Below are 20000 nucleotides of genomic sequence, written 5' to 3'. Positions count from 1 at the left end.
ATGGCCGCTGTCCAACACCTGTAAATACTGTGAGGCCTCGGTGGTAGTCACGGTGTAAATACTGCGAGGCCTCGGTGGTAGTCACGGTGTAAATACTGCGAGGCCTCGGTGGTAGTCACGGTGTAAATACTGCGAGGCCTCGGTGGTAGTCATGGTGTAAATACTGCGAGGCCTCGGTGGTAGTCATGGTGTATCTGTAGCGGTGTCTGGAACCAGACATGTTGGACATAATCACACATCGAGTTTAGACGGTTTGTCTGTACTGGAGAACGCTAGTGTGTTTCTAGCACAGAGCAACGAACTCCACACAGGAAATGATGCGACAACACACATCATAAATACTGACATGACACACACCATCACGCACAAGTTACGAGCGGCCATGTTGACGGGTCATGGTGGTTTTAGGTCGATCTTATCATGACTTTTATGTGCAGTTGCTTTAAAACTCATTTTAATGCAGCTATATGCAGTTTTAGGAGCTTTCAGGGAGCGGCAGGTCTGTATCTTTTATTTCACAAAGTTATTAAACTTTGAAAAACCCAAACCATCAAAATGGCGGCCTGGGTCGTTGTAGTGTTGAAGAACTGGCAGTTGTGGATTCACATAGACAGCAATACGACCATGTGCACTGTCCTGTCTCGCTCTCTGTCTCTAGGGAACCGTATAGTCATGGGGAAGAACCATGTGTTCAGGTTTACTCACCCCGAGCAGGCCCGGCTGGAGAGGGAGCGTAGTGCCACGGCTGACCAGCAGGGAGAACCAGAGGACTGGAACTACGCCCAGAGAGAGCTGCTGGAGAAACAGGGGATAGACATCAAGCTGGAGATGGAGAAAAGGTAGAGAGAGAGGGAGAGGGAGAGAGAGAGAGACAAACAGGGAGACAAACAGACAGAAAGACAGGCTGATAAATAGAGGATTGTGGGTAAAATAGAGACAGAAGTGTGTTGTAGTTTTTGGACACAGAACAATCAATACTTCAAATTGTGTACAGTCGTCCATGATTGATTATTGGTCACCTTCTTGTTTGTTTTCCAGACTTCAAGACGTTGAGAATCAGTACCGCAGGGAAAAGGAGGAGGCAGACCTGCTCCTGGAACAACATAGACTGGTACCCAGCCCCGTGTGTGTGTGTGTGTGTGTGTGTGTGTGTGTGTGTGTGTGTGCCTGCTGTAAAACAAATTATACTCAGTTTGTCCATCTACAATTCAGCAGCAGATAACACCTGTGTGTATTGCTCCTGTGTGTGTGTGTGTAGTATGCAGATAGTGACAGTGGTGATGATTCAGACAAGCGTTCCTGTGAGGAGAGCTGGAGACTAATTTCCTCCCTGAGAGAGAAGCTACCTGCCAACAAGGTACACACAAACACACACACCATATACACACACACACACACACACACAATTTACATACACATGCATGCACAAATGAAAAGACAGGAGGAGGAGCTGGAGGTGGCCGAGATGCAGATGATAAGATTTTCATTGGGAGTGATGAAGAAGGACAGGATTAGGAAGGAGTATATTAGAGGGACGGCTCAGGTTGGACGGTTTGGAGACAAAGCAAGAGAGACAAGATGGAGATGGTTTGGACATGTGTGGAGGAGAGATGCTGGGTATACTGGGAGAAGGATGCTGAATATGGAGCTGCCAGGGAAGAGGAGAAGAGGAAGGCCAAAGAGGAGGTTTATGGAGGTGGTGAGGGAGGACATGCAGGTGGCTGGTGTGACAGAGGAAGAAGAGGAAGATGCAGAGGACAGGAAGAGATGGAGACGGATGATCCGCGGTGGCGCCCCCTAACGGGAGCAGCCGAAAGTAGTAGTAGTAGTAGTAGTAGTAGTAGTAGTAGTAGTAGTAGTAGTGGTCGGGGAGGTTTTGGTTATAGTACCAGTTGGCGTGGGTATCGATTGGTCGGGGAGGTTTTAGCTACAGTACCAGTTGGCGTGGGTATCGATTGGTCGGGGAGGTTTTGGCTACAGTACCAGTTGGCGTGGGTATCGATTGGTCGGGGAGGTTTTAGCTACAGTACCAGTTGGCGTGGGTATGAAAGAGCCTGTCAGAACTACTGCAGTACTTTGTACAAGGAACCTTCCAACCTGGTACATTATTACAAATATGAATGTTCACAGTAGCGACGGCACGGTGTCGCAGTGATTAGTGCGGTCACCTCACAGCAAGCAGGCTGTGGGTTCGAGCCCCGGGGTAGTCCAACCTTGGGGGTCGTCCCGGGTCGTCCTCTGTGTGGCGTCTGCATGTTCTCCCCGTGTCTGCGTGGGTTTCCTCCGGGGGCTCCGGTTTCCTCCCACAGTCCAAAGACATATAAGTCAGGTGACTCGGCCCTACTAAGTTGTCCCTAGGTGTGTGTCTGTGTGTCTATATGCCTGTGTGTGTGTGTGTGTGTGTCTGTGTCTGTCTGTGTGTATATGCCTGTGTGTGTGTGTGTGTGTGTGTGTGTGGGCCCTGTGATTTCTGGCAGCCTGTCCAGGGTGTCTCCCCTCCTGCTGCCCAATGACTGCTGGGATAGGCTCCAGCATCCCCGCGACCCTGAGAGCAGGATGAGTGGTTTGGATCATGGGTGGATGGATGGATGATGGATGGGTGATGGGTGGGTGGATGGATGGATGATGAATGGGTGGATGCTGACATTAACAACTGACTCGTCAGCAGTCTCCGGGCTGTAGTTTCCGTTTCACATGTCAGCAGTGAAAAAGAAGCCATTAAACGATGGACTCAGTGATGAAGTGAGTCCATCACCCGATTGTAGTGATGCAGATGGATTCTGACAGGGAACATGAGTAAGCGAGCCCAGACCAGTAATTCAGCGCCTTGACCTTCTGCCTCTCTGCTCTGGAATTCCCCCTCATTACCCGTCTGTCTGTCTGTCTGTCTGTCTGTCTGTCTGTCTGTCTGTCTGCGTGGATGAATTACATCTCCACACTGTCTGACTACTTGTTTACAAAGTTGTGGTCCACAGGGAAGTGACGGTGTGTGTGTGTGTGTGTGTGTGTGTGTGTGTGTGTGTGTGTGTGTGTGTGTGTGTGTGTGTGTGCAGGTACAGTCCATTGTGAAGCGTTGTGGTCTGCCCAGCAGTGGGAAGCGTAGGGAGCCTCTCAGAGTTTACCAGATCCCTCAAAGAAGACGCATCAGCAAGGACCCCAAACAGGTCACCATCTCTGACCTCCGCATGCAGGCTGTCAAAGAGATCTGCTACGAGGTGCAGTCTCACACACACACACACACACCACACACACACATACATACACAACACACACAACACACACACACACACACACACACATACCACACATACTCACACAAACACATATACACATACACACATACACACACCACACACACACATACACACACATACACACAATACACACACACAGCGTGATGAGATCATTATTAGCTGATTAATAATGTAATGGCAGGAAAACAGCCCCGTGTTCATATTCTCAGATCAGGTTGAAACATTACCGTCTTCAAAATGAGCCGGTGCTCTGCAGCCTCCCTGACACTAGGGGGTGCTAGAAAGCATCTCTATTGGGCTCCTCTGACAGCTAGCTTGCAGCCCCAATAGCTGTGTGCAGCAGCCCTTGTGTGGCAGTGCCAGGTTAAGCTGACATGACAGGTTTCACCAGCCCAGGAGCTGCTGGACCGGCGACCCGGCTGGTCCACGACTCCTCATCCAGGACGGAGACAGAGCAAGGCTGTCAGAGGAGCTTTGTCTTCTGAAGCCAAAACCAACAGGCAGTGATTTAGCAGCAGGTTAGAGCAGAGGCGCTTCCCTCCCAATGTTGAACAGGTCTCCTGTCTCCATCACCCCACATCCCGCAGGTTGCCCTTGGCGACTTCCGCCACTCCCGTCAGGAAATCGAGGCTCTGTCCATCGTGAAAATGAAGGAACTCTGTCGGATGTACACAAAGAAAGACCCGGGTGAGAAGGAGAGCTGGAGGGCCGTGGCTCAGGATGTGTGGGACACGGTGGGGATTGGAGAAGAGAGGAGTCCCCCGCCAGACGAAGGAGGAGGAGGAGGAGAGAGCGGGGAGCAGGCTGGAGGAGGAGAGAAAGGAATCTACGACTTGAAGGCACATATCGACAAACTTACGGATATTTTACAGGTATGTCTGTTCCAAGATGTTGTCAGAGAAAAGAAATTATATGAAAAATGAAACTAAATGCCAGCCGGACTTCTTTTCTTGCTGCTAAACGGTCCGGCTCCCAGCACACAGCACAGCTTTCACACCGGAATGACCCGGGCCGCCATTTTGTTTTGGATTTTCAAAGTTTCATAACTTTGTGGGAAAAAAAGATACAGACCTGCCACTCCCTGAATGTTTCTAAAACTGCATATATTCACATTAAAACGAGTTGTATATCAGGCGCCCGGGTGGCGTAGCGGTCTATTCTGTGGCCTACCAACATGGGGGTTGGCGGTTCGAATCCCCGTGTTACCTCTGGCTTGGTCGGGCGTCTCTACTGACACAATCGGCCATGTCTGCAGGTGGGAAGCCGGCTGTGGGTATTTCTCCTGGTCACTGCAGAGAGGGGGGGGTGGAGCAGCGAGTGGGACGGCTCAAAAAGGGCGGGTTAATTGGACAGATACAACTGGGGAGAAAAGAGGGAGCATGGGGGAAAAAGAGAGTTTTAGACCAGTCGCACAAAAAAGTCATGATAAGTTCGACCTAAAACCACCATGAGCCGTCAACATGGCCGCTCGTAACTTGTGCGTGATGGTGTGTGTCATGTCAGTATTTATGATGTGTGTTGTCGCATCATTTCCTGTGTGGAGTTCGTTGCTCTGTGCTAGAAACACACTAGCGTTCTCCAGTACAGACACACCATGACTACCACCAAGGCCTCGCAGTATTTACACCATGACTACCACCGAGGCCTCGCAGTATTTACACCATGACTACCACCGAGGCCTCGCAGTATTTACACCATGACTACCACCGAGGCCTCGCAGTATTTACACCATGACTACCACCGAGGCCTCGCAGTATTTACACCATGACTACCACCGAGGCCTCGCAGTATTTACACCATGACTATCGCCGAGGCCTCGCAGTATTTACACCATGACTACCACCGAGGCCTCGCAGTATTAACACCATGACTACCACCGAGGCCTCGCAGTATTTATACCATGACTACCACCGAGGCCTCGCAGTATTTACACCATGACTACCACCGAGGCCTCGCAGTATTTACACCATGACTACCACCGAGGCCTCGCAGTATTTACACCATGACTACCACCGAGGCCTCGCAGTATTTACACCATGACTACCGCCGAGGCCTCGCAGTATTTACACCATGACTATCGCCGAGGCCTCGCAGTATTTACACCATGACTACCACCGAGGCCTCGCAGTATTTACACCATGACTACCACCGAGGCCTCGCAGTATTAACACCATGACTACCACCGAGGCCTCGCAGTATTTATACCATGACTACCACCGAGGCCTCGCAGTATTTACACCATGACTACCACCGAGGCCTCGCAGTATTTACACCATGACTACCACCGAGGCCTCGCAGTATTTACACCATGACTACCACCGAGGCCTCGCAGTACAAAGGCCTTGTTTATCTTGACACAATACAGAGTTTAAACACCGGCCGTCATGTTGACCACCATGGTGGTTTAGGTAGGAGTGTAATCCCGGTGGTTGTGGTGTTCAACTACATGTCACCTATTCCTCTGCTCTATGAACAGAAAGACTTGTGTGTCTGTCTCCCCCTTGTAGGAGGTGAAGCTACAGAACAACATGAAAGACGAAGAGATTAAAGCCCTGCGAGACAGAATGGTCAAGATGGAGAGCATCATTCCAGTCCAGGTTAACACACACACACACACACAACACACATAAACAGTGTATCATTTGCCATATACACAAGGGCAGTGACTTTACCCCTTGTGTTGTCCACACATTGTGTGTACTGGCCGTGTCTTAAGGGTCATTTATGAGCCCCCTTCATTAAACCTCAAAATTAAACCAACTTAATTTAATCTTAAAGCTATTGTGCAGGAAGCAACAAGCTGTCATTCATCACAAACTGTGTGACTATCTGGGTTTTCCCTCTCCACACTGCAAGACTGCATTTAGTCATTAGACACCCCTCGTTCTTATAGGGTCACATGACCAACACGTCTTAGGGTCACACATGACCCATACATGTCTTAGGGTCACATGAACCACACATGTCTTAGGGTGAAACATGACCCTAACACAATCTTAGTACCCTAGTGGTGTACAGCTTTCATGGAAATATAAACAAAAATAATGTGTCATTGTTTGTAATGTTGGGGTCACTGTAGGAGAAGTCATCACGTGTCAGGCTGAAGAAAGATCATGTAGAGTCTTTTCTCTGCTGTTAAACACTGTTATGGCTCTTTTTGACCCGGAAGACAACAGAAGGGTTAATATGTACAAATGTGTTCTTGCACAGCAGTGGAGATGTGTAACCCTGAAGTTTGTCTGAGACCAGTGTAGAACTAGGGGAACCCCTGAATGTAGACAGCAGTTGGCTGCGACTGATGTCTTTCTGAGCCGGGGTGATTGCATGCTGTGAGAGGTCTACGATAGATGTTAGGGGGAAGGAAGTGCAGTCTGTTGGGCTTTGCTTCTGCCTGTCAGACAGTGTTGACAGCTAAGTAGTAGGGGTGTAAGAAAATATCGATACACAGGGGTATCATGATATTATCTTTTGTGATACTGTATCGATTCTCAAAACCACTATATCGGTTTTTGATTGTTTACCTGTAAAGGTTCGTGACAAACATGTTGTGTTGTGTGTAACCCCACGACCGGTAGATAGCAGTGTTGTAATCCATCTTCAGCCATTTGGCTCTTCCACTCCAACATGACAACGTAAACTGAGACAGGAAGTAGCATAAGCACAAAGAACACAGGCCTATGAAACCGCGATATATCACCTTTCTTACAGTAACACAATATATCCCCTTTCTTATAGTATCACAATATATCACCTGTCTTACAGTGTCACAATATATCACCTGTCTCACAGTATCACAATATATCACCTTTCTTACAGTATCACAATATATCCCCTTTCTTATAGTATCACAATATATCACCTGTCTTACAGTGTCACAATATATCACCTGTCTCACAGTATCACAATATATCGCCTTTCTTACAGTATCACAATATATCGCCTTTCTTACAGTTATCACAATATATCACCTTTCTTACAGTATCACAATATATCGCCTTTCTTACAATATCACAATATATCACCTTTCTTACAGTATCACAATATATGGCCTTTCTTACAGTATCACAATATATCGCCCTTCTTATAGTATCACAATATATCGCCTTTCTTACAGTATCACAATATATCACCTTTCTTACAGTATCACAATATATGGCCTTTCTTACAGTATCACAATATATCGCCCTTCTTATAGTATCACAATATATCGCCTTTCTTACAGTATCACAATATATCACCTTTCTTACAGTATCACAATATATCACCTTTCTGACAGTATCACAATATATCACCTTTCTGACAGTATCACATTATATCACCTTTCTTATAGTATCACAATATATCACCTTTCTGACAGTATCACAATATATCACCTTTCTGACAGTATCACATTATATCACCTTTCTTATAGTATCACAATATATTACCTTTCTGACAGTATCACAATATATCACCTTTCTTATAGTATCACAATATATCACCTTTCTTATAGTATCACAATATATCACCTTTCTGACAGTATCACAATATATCACCTTTCTTACAGTATCACAATATATCACCTTTCTGACAGTATCACATTATATCACCTTTCTTATAGTATCACAATATATCACCTTTCTTATAGTATCACAATATATCACCTTTCTTACAGTATCACAATATATCACCTTTCTTACAGTATCACTATATGTCACCTTTCTTACAGTATCACAATATATCACCTTTCTTACAATATCGTAACATATCGCCATATATCGAATCGTAACCCTGCATTGTGATAGGTATCGTATCGCCAGATTATCGCCAGTACACAGCGCTACTAAAACAAAAATCCATGGGTGTATAAGAACAAATTTGTATGTACGAAGGAAGGATTGATGAATGAGGCCCAATGTGTAATTGTTCTGTTAGAAAACACGGTGTGATCATTTCCTTGTGCACCGGAAGACACCTGCTACGAGGCATGATAAACTTCACCGCAGGATTTTAGATGTTTCTGTCTTCACCAGCTGACCTGACTACATGTATTTTGCTGCAACCTCCACCACCAACAAGCCCTTCCTGAAGCTTTTTGTCATGCCTCATAGTGAGCGTCATTTCCTGCGCATGAATAAAGGACAGTACTGCCCGGGCAGTAATTACACAATGTCGTGATGCATGTCGTGATGCATGCTCGGTAATGCAGGTAAGACCATCACAGAAGGTTGAATTGGTTCATCTGGACTCAACCTTAATTGCGTTTCTCTCAGTAAACGACGTGTCCAGATGAACCGATTCAACCTTCTGTGAATTACACAACGTCACTTTAAATTCGAAAACCATAATGAAACTTGAATTAGCATACCAACAGGTGTCTCAGAAATTAACAGAGGGACTTGATATTCTAAATGAATGAATAGTTAAGAACGGAATGCTGAAATTGTGGCAAAAACTGAAACAGCTGAAATCACCCAGCGTAGCCAGGAAGTGGAAATAAAGATAAAAATGTAATGATGGTGTTTTAAGACAGTGAGCCCAGTCATATAAAGTTCTGTCACTAATAAATTCTGCTGAAGGTTTCTCTTGGCTTATTCCCTGACTTCCACTTCTCCATAACATCTGAAAAACATGTTACTAACTCATAACTGGACACTATACACCGATCAGCCAAAACATTAAAATCACCTGCCTAATATCGTGTAAGTCCCAATCGTGCCGCCAAAACAGCTCTAACCTGTCGAGACACATGGACTCTACGAGACCTCTGAAGGTGTCCTCTGGTGTCTGGCACCAAGACGTTAACAGCAGATCCTTTAAGTCCTTTAAGTTGGGAGGTGGGGCCTCCATGTATCACACTTGTTGTTCCAGCACATCCCACAGATGCTCGATCAGATTGCGATCTGGGGAGTTTGGAGGCCAAGGCAACACCTTGAACTCTTTGTCATGTTCCTCAAACCATTCCTGAGCAATGTGTGCAGTGTAGCAGGGAGCATAATCCTGCTGAAAGAGACCACTGCCACCAGGGAATACCGTTGCCACGAAGGGGTCTACCTGGTCTGTAACGATGTTTAGGTAGGTGGTATGTGTCAAAGTAAGATCTACATGAATGCCAGGACCCAAGGTTTCCCAGCAGAACATTGGCCAGAACTTCACACTGCCTCCACCAGCTTGCCTTCCTCCCATAGTGCATCTTGGTCCCATCTCTTCCCCAGGTAAATGACACACACACACCCAGCCGTCCACATGATGTAAAAGAAAATGTGATTCATCAGACCAGGCCACCTTCTTCCATTGCTCCAAGGTCCAGTTCTGATGCTTATGTGCCCATTGTAGGCTCTTTCGACGGTGGACAGGGGTCATCATGGGCACTCGGACTGGTCTGCAGCTACAAAGCCCCATATGCAGCAGGGTGTGATGCACTGTGTTCTGTTCTGACACCTGTCTATCACAGCCAGGATTAACTTTTTCAGCAATTTGAGCTACAGTAGCTCTATTGTGGGATCGGACCAGACAGGCTAGCCTTCACTACCCATGCACATCAAGTGAGCCTTGGGTGCCCATGACCCTGTTTCTAGTTCAGCGGTTGTCCTTCCTTGGACCACTTTTTGTAGACACTGACCGCTGCATACCCACAAGCCTTGCTGTTTTGTAGATGTTCTGACCCAGTCGTCTAGCCATCACAATTTGGCCCTTGACAAAGTAGCTCAGATCCTTACACTTCCAACAAATCATCTTCAAGAACTGACTGTTCACTTGCTGCCTAATATGCCCCACCCCTTCAAAGGTGCCATGGTAATGCGATAATCAATGTTATTCACTTACCTGACAGTGGTGTTAATGTTTTTGTTGATCGGTGTATCATTCTGTATTTAAGCTTGACATTTGAGACATGGCACTGAGATATCAGAGGTGATGACAAATCAGGTCACACCTTCTGCCTCCAGTAGTATTAACACAATACCGCTGCAAAATTTGCATAAATCCGCTTTGATTTGCTGGATTCTCCAGGATGATGAGATGAATGGTGAAGGGGGCGTATCTTCTCAGCGGAATGGGGGCGTGGCCATGAACGATCGTGAGCAACCAGAAATCAGAGTGACTCGACTGATGGAGGAGGACCCAGCATTCAGGAGAGGGCGCCTCCGCTGGCTGAAACAAGAACAACAACGCATCCTCAACCTGCAACAACAAAACATCACCAAGAAACTGAGAAGGGAAAACCAAGGTAGACTGATAGACAGACAGGCAGGAAGACAGAGAGACAGACAAGTAAACAGACAGACAGGTAGACAGACAGGTGGGTAGATTAGAGACACATAGATGGTCTGTAGCTTGACTATCTATCTGGTGTATTGGTGACGTGAAATATTTAGTGTTTATATTTGCTATATACTACCTGGCCATAAGTATGTGGACACCTGAACATCACACCCATATCCCAGGAAGTTGAATCAGTTCATCTGGACACAGTTTAGTGGAGGAAACGTTTCATCACTCATCTAAGTGACTTCGTCAGTTTCAGCTGACTGCAGGTATTTCCAAACTTATAAACAGCACAGTTGCATAACGGCCAAAACCGGCACAGTTGCATAACAACTGAAACCGGCAATCAGTTTCATATGCCAAGTTCTGTGACCATTAATTAGTTACAATGGCCAAGTGCACTATTCAGAGGATTGGGGAATAACTGCAATCCCAGCATTGTAACATGGTAAAAGATGTACTCTTAGCCCCCCTACTTGGTTCAGGGATGGTTATTCCTTCTTCACATAGATGGCCTCTTTGACTCCCCGTTCAAATTGAGACGTGCACATCCTCATCCTTGCAAGAGTGGCCACTGGCCTGTAGATGGTGTAGACTGTGGAGTCCTGGCCTGACAAGGTAGCTCTTCTGTGTTGTACCATCCTCTTGGCCAGTGTCTGTTTGGTTTCCCCGATATACAAGTCATGACAATCCTCCTGGCACTTAACACTATACACTATATTGCTCTGTTTGTGCTGGGGGACTCGACCCTTGGGGTGGACCAATTTCTGGCACGGCATGTTTTGGGGTTTGAAAGCAACCGAGACGTGGTGTTGGTAAGTGTGTTTACCCTAACTGGGCAGTTGTTAAAGCCAGAAAGACGCTCAAACAGTGCACTGGCTGATCGAGGAGAGGAGGAAAACCGCTGCCTAAGTGAAAACCAGGGGTGATTCCGTATGTGGCGGGAGTGTGGAAAATGGTTGAGAGTCATATTTTCCAAACACCTAGTCTCAGTTGCTTTCAAACCTCAAAACACGCTGCAGCAGAAATGATATTGGGGAGAAGGCCTGGCTCACAGTTGGCGTTCCAATCCATCCCAAAGGTGTTGGATGGGGTTGAGGTCAGGACTTTGTGCAGGCCAGTAAAGTTCTGTCATACCAAACTCAGCAAACCATGTCTTTATAGATCTTGCTTTGTGCACCGGGGCATTGTCGTGATGAAACAGGACCAGTGAAGTTCCCTTAACTGGAACTAAGGGGCCGAGCCCAAACCATGAAAAACAGCCCCAGACCATTATGTCTCCCCCTCCAAACTTTACAGTTGGCACTGTGCATTCGGGCAGGTAGCGTTCTCCTCATTCAGCCGTCAGCCTGCCAGACAGTGACGTGTGGTTCATCGCTCCAGAGAACGTTTCCCGTGCTCCAGAGTGCAACAGCAGTGTGCTTCACACCACTCCAGCCGACACTTGGCATCGTGCATGGTGATCTTAGACTTATGTGCTGCTTCTCGGCCATGGAAAACCATTTCATGAAGCTCCCGGCAAACAGTTCTCATGCTGACATTGCTTCCAGAGGCAGTTGTGAACTCGGTAGTGAGTGTTGCAACCAAGGACACTATTTTTATGTGCTAGGCGCTTCAGCAGTCGGCGGACCCGGTCTGTGGTCTTCCGTGTTCTACCGCTTAACAGCTGTGCCGTTGTTGCTGCGAGATGTTACCCCTTCACAATAACAATAACAGAATTACAGTTGACCAGGGCAGAAATGTGACTAGCTGACTTGTTGGAAACGTGGCGTCCTATGACAGAGCCATGTTACATGTCACTGAGCTCTTCAGTATGAGCCATTCTTCTGCCAGTGTTTGTCTGTAGAGATGACATGGGTGTGTGCTTGATTTTATGTATCTAACAGCAATGGATGTGGCTTAAATCGACAAACCCACTAATTAGAAGGGACGTCCACATACTTTTGGCCCTGTAGTGTAGATGAAGAACTGAAGCAGGTGTAGATGTGACTGGTTGAAAGTGTTTGTTTGTAGAAGTAAATGATGTGATTGTGGAAATATACTTTTGCTCTTGTGTTTTATTGTTTACATTTTAATGTCTTTATTTTATTATGTCTTTTTTACATACATTTTATATTCATATGTGTCACTTATTTTATATTGTATTTTAACCTTGTGCAGCACTTTGGTTCAACTGTGGTTGTTTTAAATGTGCTATATAAATAAACTTGACTTGACTTGACTGAATGTTTTGCTCTGTGTTTTGCCAGGCCAGAACTCTGCTGTGGTTCCGGTTCATCTGCCCGGCACCGGACGCTTCATCCCCCCTCAGGACTGCAAGCTGAAGTTCCCCTTTAAGAGTAACCCGGCTCACCGTTTGTCCTGGGGACCGGCCAGCGCTGCCCTGCTTGGCCTGGGGCTGAGCAGTGAGGGAGGAGCAGAGCAGGGGGAAGAGGAGAAAAGTTCTCCTTCTCCCCCACCTCCTCCTCAGTTCCTCCCCCCGGGCCTGGCTCCGCCCCTCCTGCCCCTGCCTTTCCAAAACCCCCTCCCTCGCATGCGCACGCCGAGCCCGCATCGCACCTGGCAACCACATCACCAAGGCAACCAGGGAAGCTACCAGCACCAGAGACGCCAGCGACGCAACTCCCTAGATGGCTCCACCTATGACAACCATCGTCATGGCAACAACCAGAATCACAGCAATGGTAACCATGGAAGCAGTAACCAGGGGCGACCCAAATACAGAAGGGGGGCGTCGCCAGGCCCAGGGGCAGAGAGAGGAGGAGAAGGAGAGGGAGGAAGAAGAGGTAGTCGAGGAGGAGGGAGAGAGAGAGACAGAAGCTTGCAGTACAACCACCATAATCACCAGTATCACCACCATCCCTACTACAACCCCCACAATGCGCCATTCCAACCAGGGCCTCATCCCAACTACAACAGCCTGCCACGCTCAGGGGGTCGGCCCCATGGTGACATGCTGCAGGGGGTGGGGCCACAGCATGGGGGGTGGGGCTTCAACACCCCTCCCAGGATGAGACGACAGTTCAGTGCCCCAGACCTCAAAATCTCGACCAATATGACATCCTCCAACAACAAGGACACACCATCTGCCCTCTGAAGCAGGAGCTAACACATAGCTTTGTGATTGGTGGAGACTGACCAACACAGAAAGGCTGGAAGTTGGATTTTAAGTGGCTAAAAATGCTGTAGTTTGAAAATTGTGTGTGTGTGTGTGTGCGTGTGTGTGCGTGTGTGTGTGTGTGTGTGTGTGTGTGTGTGTGTGTGTGTGTGTGAGTACTTTTGCGCAACGCACAACCAGTTTTGAGTTTGCACATTCTTTGTTAGTCACACACACTATGCCAAATAACAACACACACACACTCTCACTCACACACACACGTATGTATCGCTGACCTTGCTTTGTGTGTGTTTGAGAATGTATTTGTTGGCTTGCTTACATCTTCAGCATGTGGCACAGCCGAGTTGTTTTGCAACCATGGTGATGCTATTTTGAGATGGGTTTTATTGGTTTATAGAGCTGGTGAGGTTTCAGACAGCTCGATAAAGGATCGATACTGTATAATTTTGACTGATCACAGATCTTATTGATCAGTATGTGATAAGGTGCCTTATAACACGTGCTAGAAACAGCTAGCCTCCCTCTAAATGCTGTCGTGTTAGCGACTCAGCTGCTTTAGTGTGTGAAGTAAACAGGATATTTTGTGGTTGTCGAGCCGTGTCGTCAACAGAAGGCTAATGGCTGTAGTGATGTTCTTATGCCTGAACCGACCCAGCTTCAGCTTCCTGCGTTAGCCATCGCTGAACAAGCCAGCAAGCTAGCATGTAGTCGCTGGAAGCATTCTGTAAGTCCTCTGTTAGCTTGGGCTAGCCAGTTAGCATGAATTTTCTACTTGGTGTGAGGGGGGCTGATGTGCTCAAATACCCGTGGTGCTAGTTTGTTATAGTTTGTCTCGTGTGCTAAGCCTAGCCGAGCTGGCTGAATATTTAAAGCCAAAGAGAGCTGTCCTGTGGCGCCCCCAAGTGTCTGGGAGGGCAAAGCAGACAGACATTATTTGTAAATAGAGAGCGAGGAAGAAAGAGAAAGATGGTGTGTCACACATACACTGAGAACTGACAGGATTGGTCGACACTGACACGTTCCACTGGGAGGAGAGGAAAGTTCTACCTCTGAGGATAAACGAGGGGAGCGAGAGGACGAAGAGGGAGGCAAAGACTGGCAGTGCATTCAACAGTATGGTGCTGACAGAGAACTGCCACCAGGTGAAATACACCTTTACCAGGGTATAAACCGTAGATACACACACACACACACACACACACACACTCACTCTCACACACACACTCTCTCACACACACACACACACACACACACTCATTCAACACACGCACACACACACACACCTTTGGGGAAATGAATTGTGATGTTTTAGGCTATTTGTGTGTGTGTATATCTGCAGTGTATTTTGAGTTTTATGAAGATGACACTATTTTAATAATCTGTGACGTATGAAATGCTTTCCCTGGGTCACGTGACCAGGTTGAATTTACTGATGCGCTCTTGTAAGAACAGCGACACTAAAGATGAAGTTCGTACCGATGCTGTTGTAGGACAGACGAGAGGTGTGTGGACGACTCCTTGGAGATGGGAGGCAGGCCCGCTGGATAAGGAGACATCCGAATCATGTGTACCGGCCATGTAGCTTCACACACACATGGAATGTGACTCTGGTGTCGTGGCTCTCCCAGTGTAGTTAACATAGAATAACAACACTACAACACAACACTCTTCACATGTAGACACACGGACTGACTATACAGGTGACTTAAGAGGTGATGAGGTGCAGTGGTGCAGAGAATAGGAAGGAAGCAAAGGAAGGATAGACGTGGAAAGAGAGTAAATGGAGAAACGGTGATAGACTCTGAAAGTGATGGATGAGAGGAAGGTTGGAGAGGTATATTTATTTATAGGGAAATGGAGGGCTGCAACAGGAAGTACTTGGTCGTTCCTGAGATGTTAGTAAGACCTGTGCTGATTGACTGGAACTCTGTCACAACAGAAGTTGGTTACAGGTTCGATAGAAAACAGATAGAGGGCTCTGGATAGCTCACACCCTGCCAGATGGTGCAAGGGATTATGGGAAACAAGTGGAATCCTGTGCTCCATGACCTTTAACCTTTAGCAAAGACAAACCAAACCAATGGAAGTGCTCCTCTCCAGCCGCATGCCTGGCAGCAGGAGGCGGGAGTCACCATGGTAACAATAATGACATTGATGAAACACAGGAAGTTGTCCTAACAGTGGCAGGAAGTGAATTTTCCTACTCTGTTCTCTCTGCTTTTAACCAATCACAGGACAATCTGCCACTAGGCTTTATGGGATTTTTTTTTGTTATTGCTGGTTTTAATTTGCATAAATTTGCTTCCTTTTTCATTTTTCTCTTCCCAGCTCTTGCCTCTGACTGGCTGAATTTTTAGTTTATCTGTGTTACGTCTTAGTATGCTAATGCTGCCTCCATTATCCCTGTGCTTCAAGCTGCTGTAACTTTATGGTGATCGTTAGCATCATTGCAACCAGTACTGATAACCCTCTGTTCTCCTGTTTGATGCTGCTGGAGCCTCTGCTCCTGCTAACTGCTCCTGTGTGTTTCTCTTTCGACGTGTTCGAGTGTGTTCGAGTGTGTTCGAGTGTGTGAGTGTGTGTGTGTGTGAGTGTGTGTGTGTGTGTGAGTGTGTGTGTGTGTGAAAGTGGGGCTGTACTCGTGTTAGAGAGGTTTGTGGTTTGTGGGTTGATTTAAGAGGAAATGATTAACTTTGATTTCATTTCACTTCAGCATGTTTTCCCTGGTTTAAATCATCTGGGTAATCTTGTTTTTGGGGGGTGGGGGTGGGGGTTCACTGCCACTGCAACAACATCCTCAGATTTCTTGAACTTGTACAACCCCGCCCCCCCCAACCCCGCCGGCTCTCTCCACAGACTGGTCCCGCCCACCTCCGCACCTTTGCTCCAATCAGAACCTCCGATGTAAACTGAGTATTTGTGAACAAACAAATTCAATAAAGGTGGTTTCCATAGTGACACGTCACTTGATTTGTAGCGGACAGTGGTTGCCATGGATGACCAGTTGATGTTGTCGTTGTTACTTTTCAGCATCTGCTAAACCTCCTACTGGCTCTCCACTGGCACACAGCCACACCTCCTGGAACAGCTGTCTGTCTTTCTACATGTCTGTCTGTCTGTCCAAGCTTTTACCAGGAGTCAACAACATGGTGCCAGTAAACCTGTTAATAAGACCAGCACGTCTATTTACCCCCCCCCCCCCCGCCAACCCCGTCTCAGGTCTCCTGTCAGCCGGGACCGGGAGCCGCCCTGCATCGATGGCTTCACATATATCAGAATCCCAATCATGCAGGTTGGCACACACATGGGATGTGACTCTGGTTTCCTGGCTGTCTGCGTACTGAACATAGAATAACAACACTGCAACACAACAATCTCCACATGTATACACAAGGATGGACTGCAGAGGTGATTCTAAAATTTGGGGCACTTTTGGCTTTTCAGATTTAAAAAATAAAATAAAATAAATTTCTTTAACATCTGTCTTTTTCTTTCTTAAAAGCTCTATCGAGTGGTGTGGAAGGAATATCTCAGCGTAGCGTTGATCGTCCTGCAAATAAGTTTGATATGATGCTTCTTTCAAATCTGTAACAGCAGAATGTGATGGTCATGACACGTGATGGTCATGACACGAAACAGTCACGACACGAAACAGTCATGACACGTGATGGTCACGACACGAAACAGTCACGACACGAAACAGTCATGACACGTGATGGTCATGACACGAAACAGTCACGACACGTGATGGTCATGACACGTGATGGTCACGACACGAAACAGTCACGACACGAAACAGTCATGACACGTGATGGTCATGACACGAAACAGTCATGACACGTGATGGTCATGACACGAAACAGTCACGACACGAAACAGTCATGACACGTGATGGTCATGACACGAAACAGTCACGACACGAAACAGTCATGACACGTGATGGTCATGACACGAAACAGTCACGACACGAAACAGTCATGACACGTGATGGTCATGACACGAAACAGTCACGACACGAAACAGTCATGACACGTGATGGTCATGACACGAAACAGTCACGACACGAAACAGTCATGACACGTGATGGTCATGACACGAAACAGTCACGACACGAAACAGTCATGACACGAAACAGTCATGACACGTGATGGTCACGACACGAAACAGTCATGACACGTGATGGTCATGACACGAAACAGTCACGACACGAAACAGTCATGACACGTGATGGTCATGACACGAAACAGTCACGACACGAAACAGTCATGACACGTGATGGTCATGACACGAAACAGTCACGACACGAAACAGTCATGACACGTGATGGTCACGACACGTGATGGTCACGACACGAAACAGTCATGACACGTGATGGTCACGACACGTGATGGTCACGACACGAAACAGTCATGACACGTGATAGTCACGACAACTTACACTGTGGAGAAAAGTTGGCCAAGTCTTACACTTGCTAAGCTAACTTGTTAGCTAGCATAGAATGTACAATGAATAAAGTGAAGTTTCTTATTTCTGAACTAAAATACTCAGACATCATCACCAGACAACTTACTAATAACCATCCTGTCAGATCAGGACATGTAAACCTTCCCATTACTACATGTGTAATAACCATCCTGTCAGATCAGGACATATACACCTTCCCATTACTACATGTGTAATAACCATCCTGTCAGATCGGGACATTTAAACCTTCACATTACTACATGCGTAATAACCATCCTATCAGATCAGGACATATACACCTTCCCATTACTACATGTGTAATAACCATCCTGTCAGATCAGGACATATACACCTTCACATTACTACATGTGTAATAACCATCCTGTCAGATCAGGACATATACACCTTCACATTACTACATGTGTAATAACCATCCTGTCAGATCAGGACATATACACCTTCACATTACTACATGTGTAATAACCATCCTGTCAGATCAGGACATATACACCTTCACATTACTACATGTGTAATAACCATCTTGTCAGATCAGGACATATAAACCTTCACATTACTACATGTGTAATAACCATCCTGTCAGATCAGGAGATATACACCTTCACATTACTACATGTGTAATAACCATCCTGTCAGATCAGGACATATACACCTTCACATTACTACATGTGTAATAACCATCTTGTCAGATCAGGACATATACACCTTCACATTACTACATGTGTAATAACCATCCTGTCAGATCAGGACATATACACCTTCACATTACTACATGTGTAATAACCATCCTGTCAGATCAGGGCATATACACCTTCACATTACTACATGTGTAATAACCATCCTGTCAGATCAGGACATATACACCTTCCCATTACTACATGTGTAATAACCATCCTGTCAGATCGGGACATTTAAACCTTCACATTACTACATGCGTAATAACCATCCTATCAGATCAGGACATATACACCTTCCCATTACTACATGTGTAATAACCATCCTGTCAGATCAGGACATATACACCTTCCCATTACTACATGTGTAATAACCATCCTGTCAGATCAGGACATATAAACCTTCACCTGACTTACATGTTTAATAACCATCCTGTCAGATCAGGAGATATACACCTTCACATTACTACATGTGTAATAACCATCCTGTCAGATCAGGACATATACACCTTCACATTACTACATGTGTAATAACCATCCTGTCAGATCAGGACATATACACCTTCACATTACTACATGTGTAATAACCATCCTGTCAGATCAGGACATATACACCTTCACATTACTACATGTGTAATAACCATCCTGTCAGATCAGGACATATACACCTTCACATTACTACATGTGTAATAACCATCCTGTCAGATCAGGACATATACACCTTCACATTACTACATGTGTAATAACCATCTTGTCAGATCAGGACATATAAACCTTCACATTACTACATGTGTAATAACCATCTTGTCAGATCAGGACATATACACCTTCACATTACTACATGTGTAATAACCATCCTGTCAGATCAGGACATATAAACCTTCACATTACTACATGTGTAATAACCATCCTGTCAGATCAGGACATTTAAACCTTCACATTACTACATGCGTAATAACCATCCTATCAGATCAGGACATATACATCTTCCCATTACTACATGTGTAATAACCATCCTGTCAGATCAGGACATGTAAACCTTCACCTGACTTACATGTGTAATAACCATCCTGTCAGATCAGGAGATATACACCTTCACATTGCTACATGTGTAATAACCATCCTGTCAGATCAGGACATATACACCTTCACATTACTACATGTGTAATAACCATCCTGTCAGATCAGGAGATATACACCTTCACATTGCTACATGTGTAATAACCA

At 46.1% G+C, this 20000-nt stretch overlaps 1 protein-coding gene across 5 annotated transcripts in view; it reads left to right on the top strand.

Moving 5' to 3' along the window:
• The window catches only part of LOC130130741 (kinesin-like protein KIF1C), a 71846-nt gene extending 54756 nt beyond the window's left edge, over positions 1-17090 (top strand). For all 5 annotated transcript variants that reach the window (XM_056300537.1, XM_056300536.1, XM_056300535.1 and 2 more), the window contains 8 exons: positions 659-839; positions 1039-1111; positions 1259-1357; positions 3054-3215; positions 3842-4126; positions 5762-5851; positions 10245-10461; positions 12749-17090. In XM_056300537.1, the coding sequence (XP_056156512.1) occupies positions 659-839; positions 1039-1111; positions 1259-1357; positions 3054-3215; positions 3842-4126; positions 5762-5851; positions 10245-10461; positions 12749-13596 (1955 nt within the window). In that variant the 3' untranslated portion in view covers positions 13597-17090. The remainder of the gene's footprint in view (positions 1-658; positions 840-1038; positions 1112-1258; positions 1358-3053; positions 3216-3841; positions 4127-5761; positions 5852-10244; positions 10462-12748) is intronic.
• The last annotated feature ends 2910 nt before the right edge of the window (positions 17091-20000 follow it).

The sequence above is a fragment of the Lampris incognitus genome, chromosome 20 (genome assembly GCF_029633865.1).
Source record: "Lampris incognitus isolate fLamInc1 chromosome 20, fLamInc1.hap2, whole genome shotgun sequence".
In the NCBI taxonomy this organism is placed as follows: Eukaryota; Metazoa; Chordata; class Actinopteri; order Lampriformes; family Lampridae; genus Lampris; species Lampris incognitus.
Note: the sequence above shows the minus strand (reverse complement) of the source record. Positions and strands in the feature narration are given on the sequence as shown.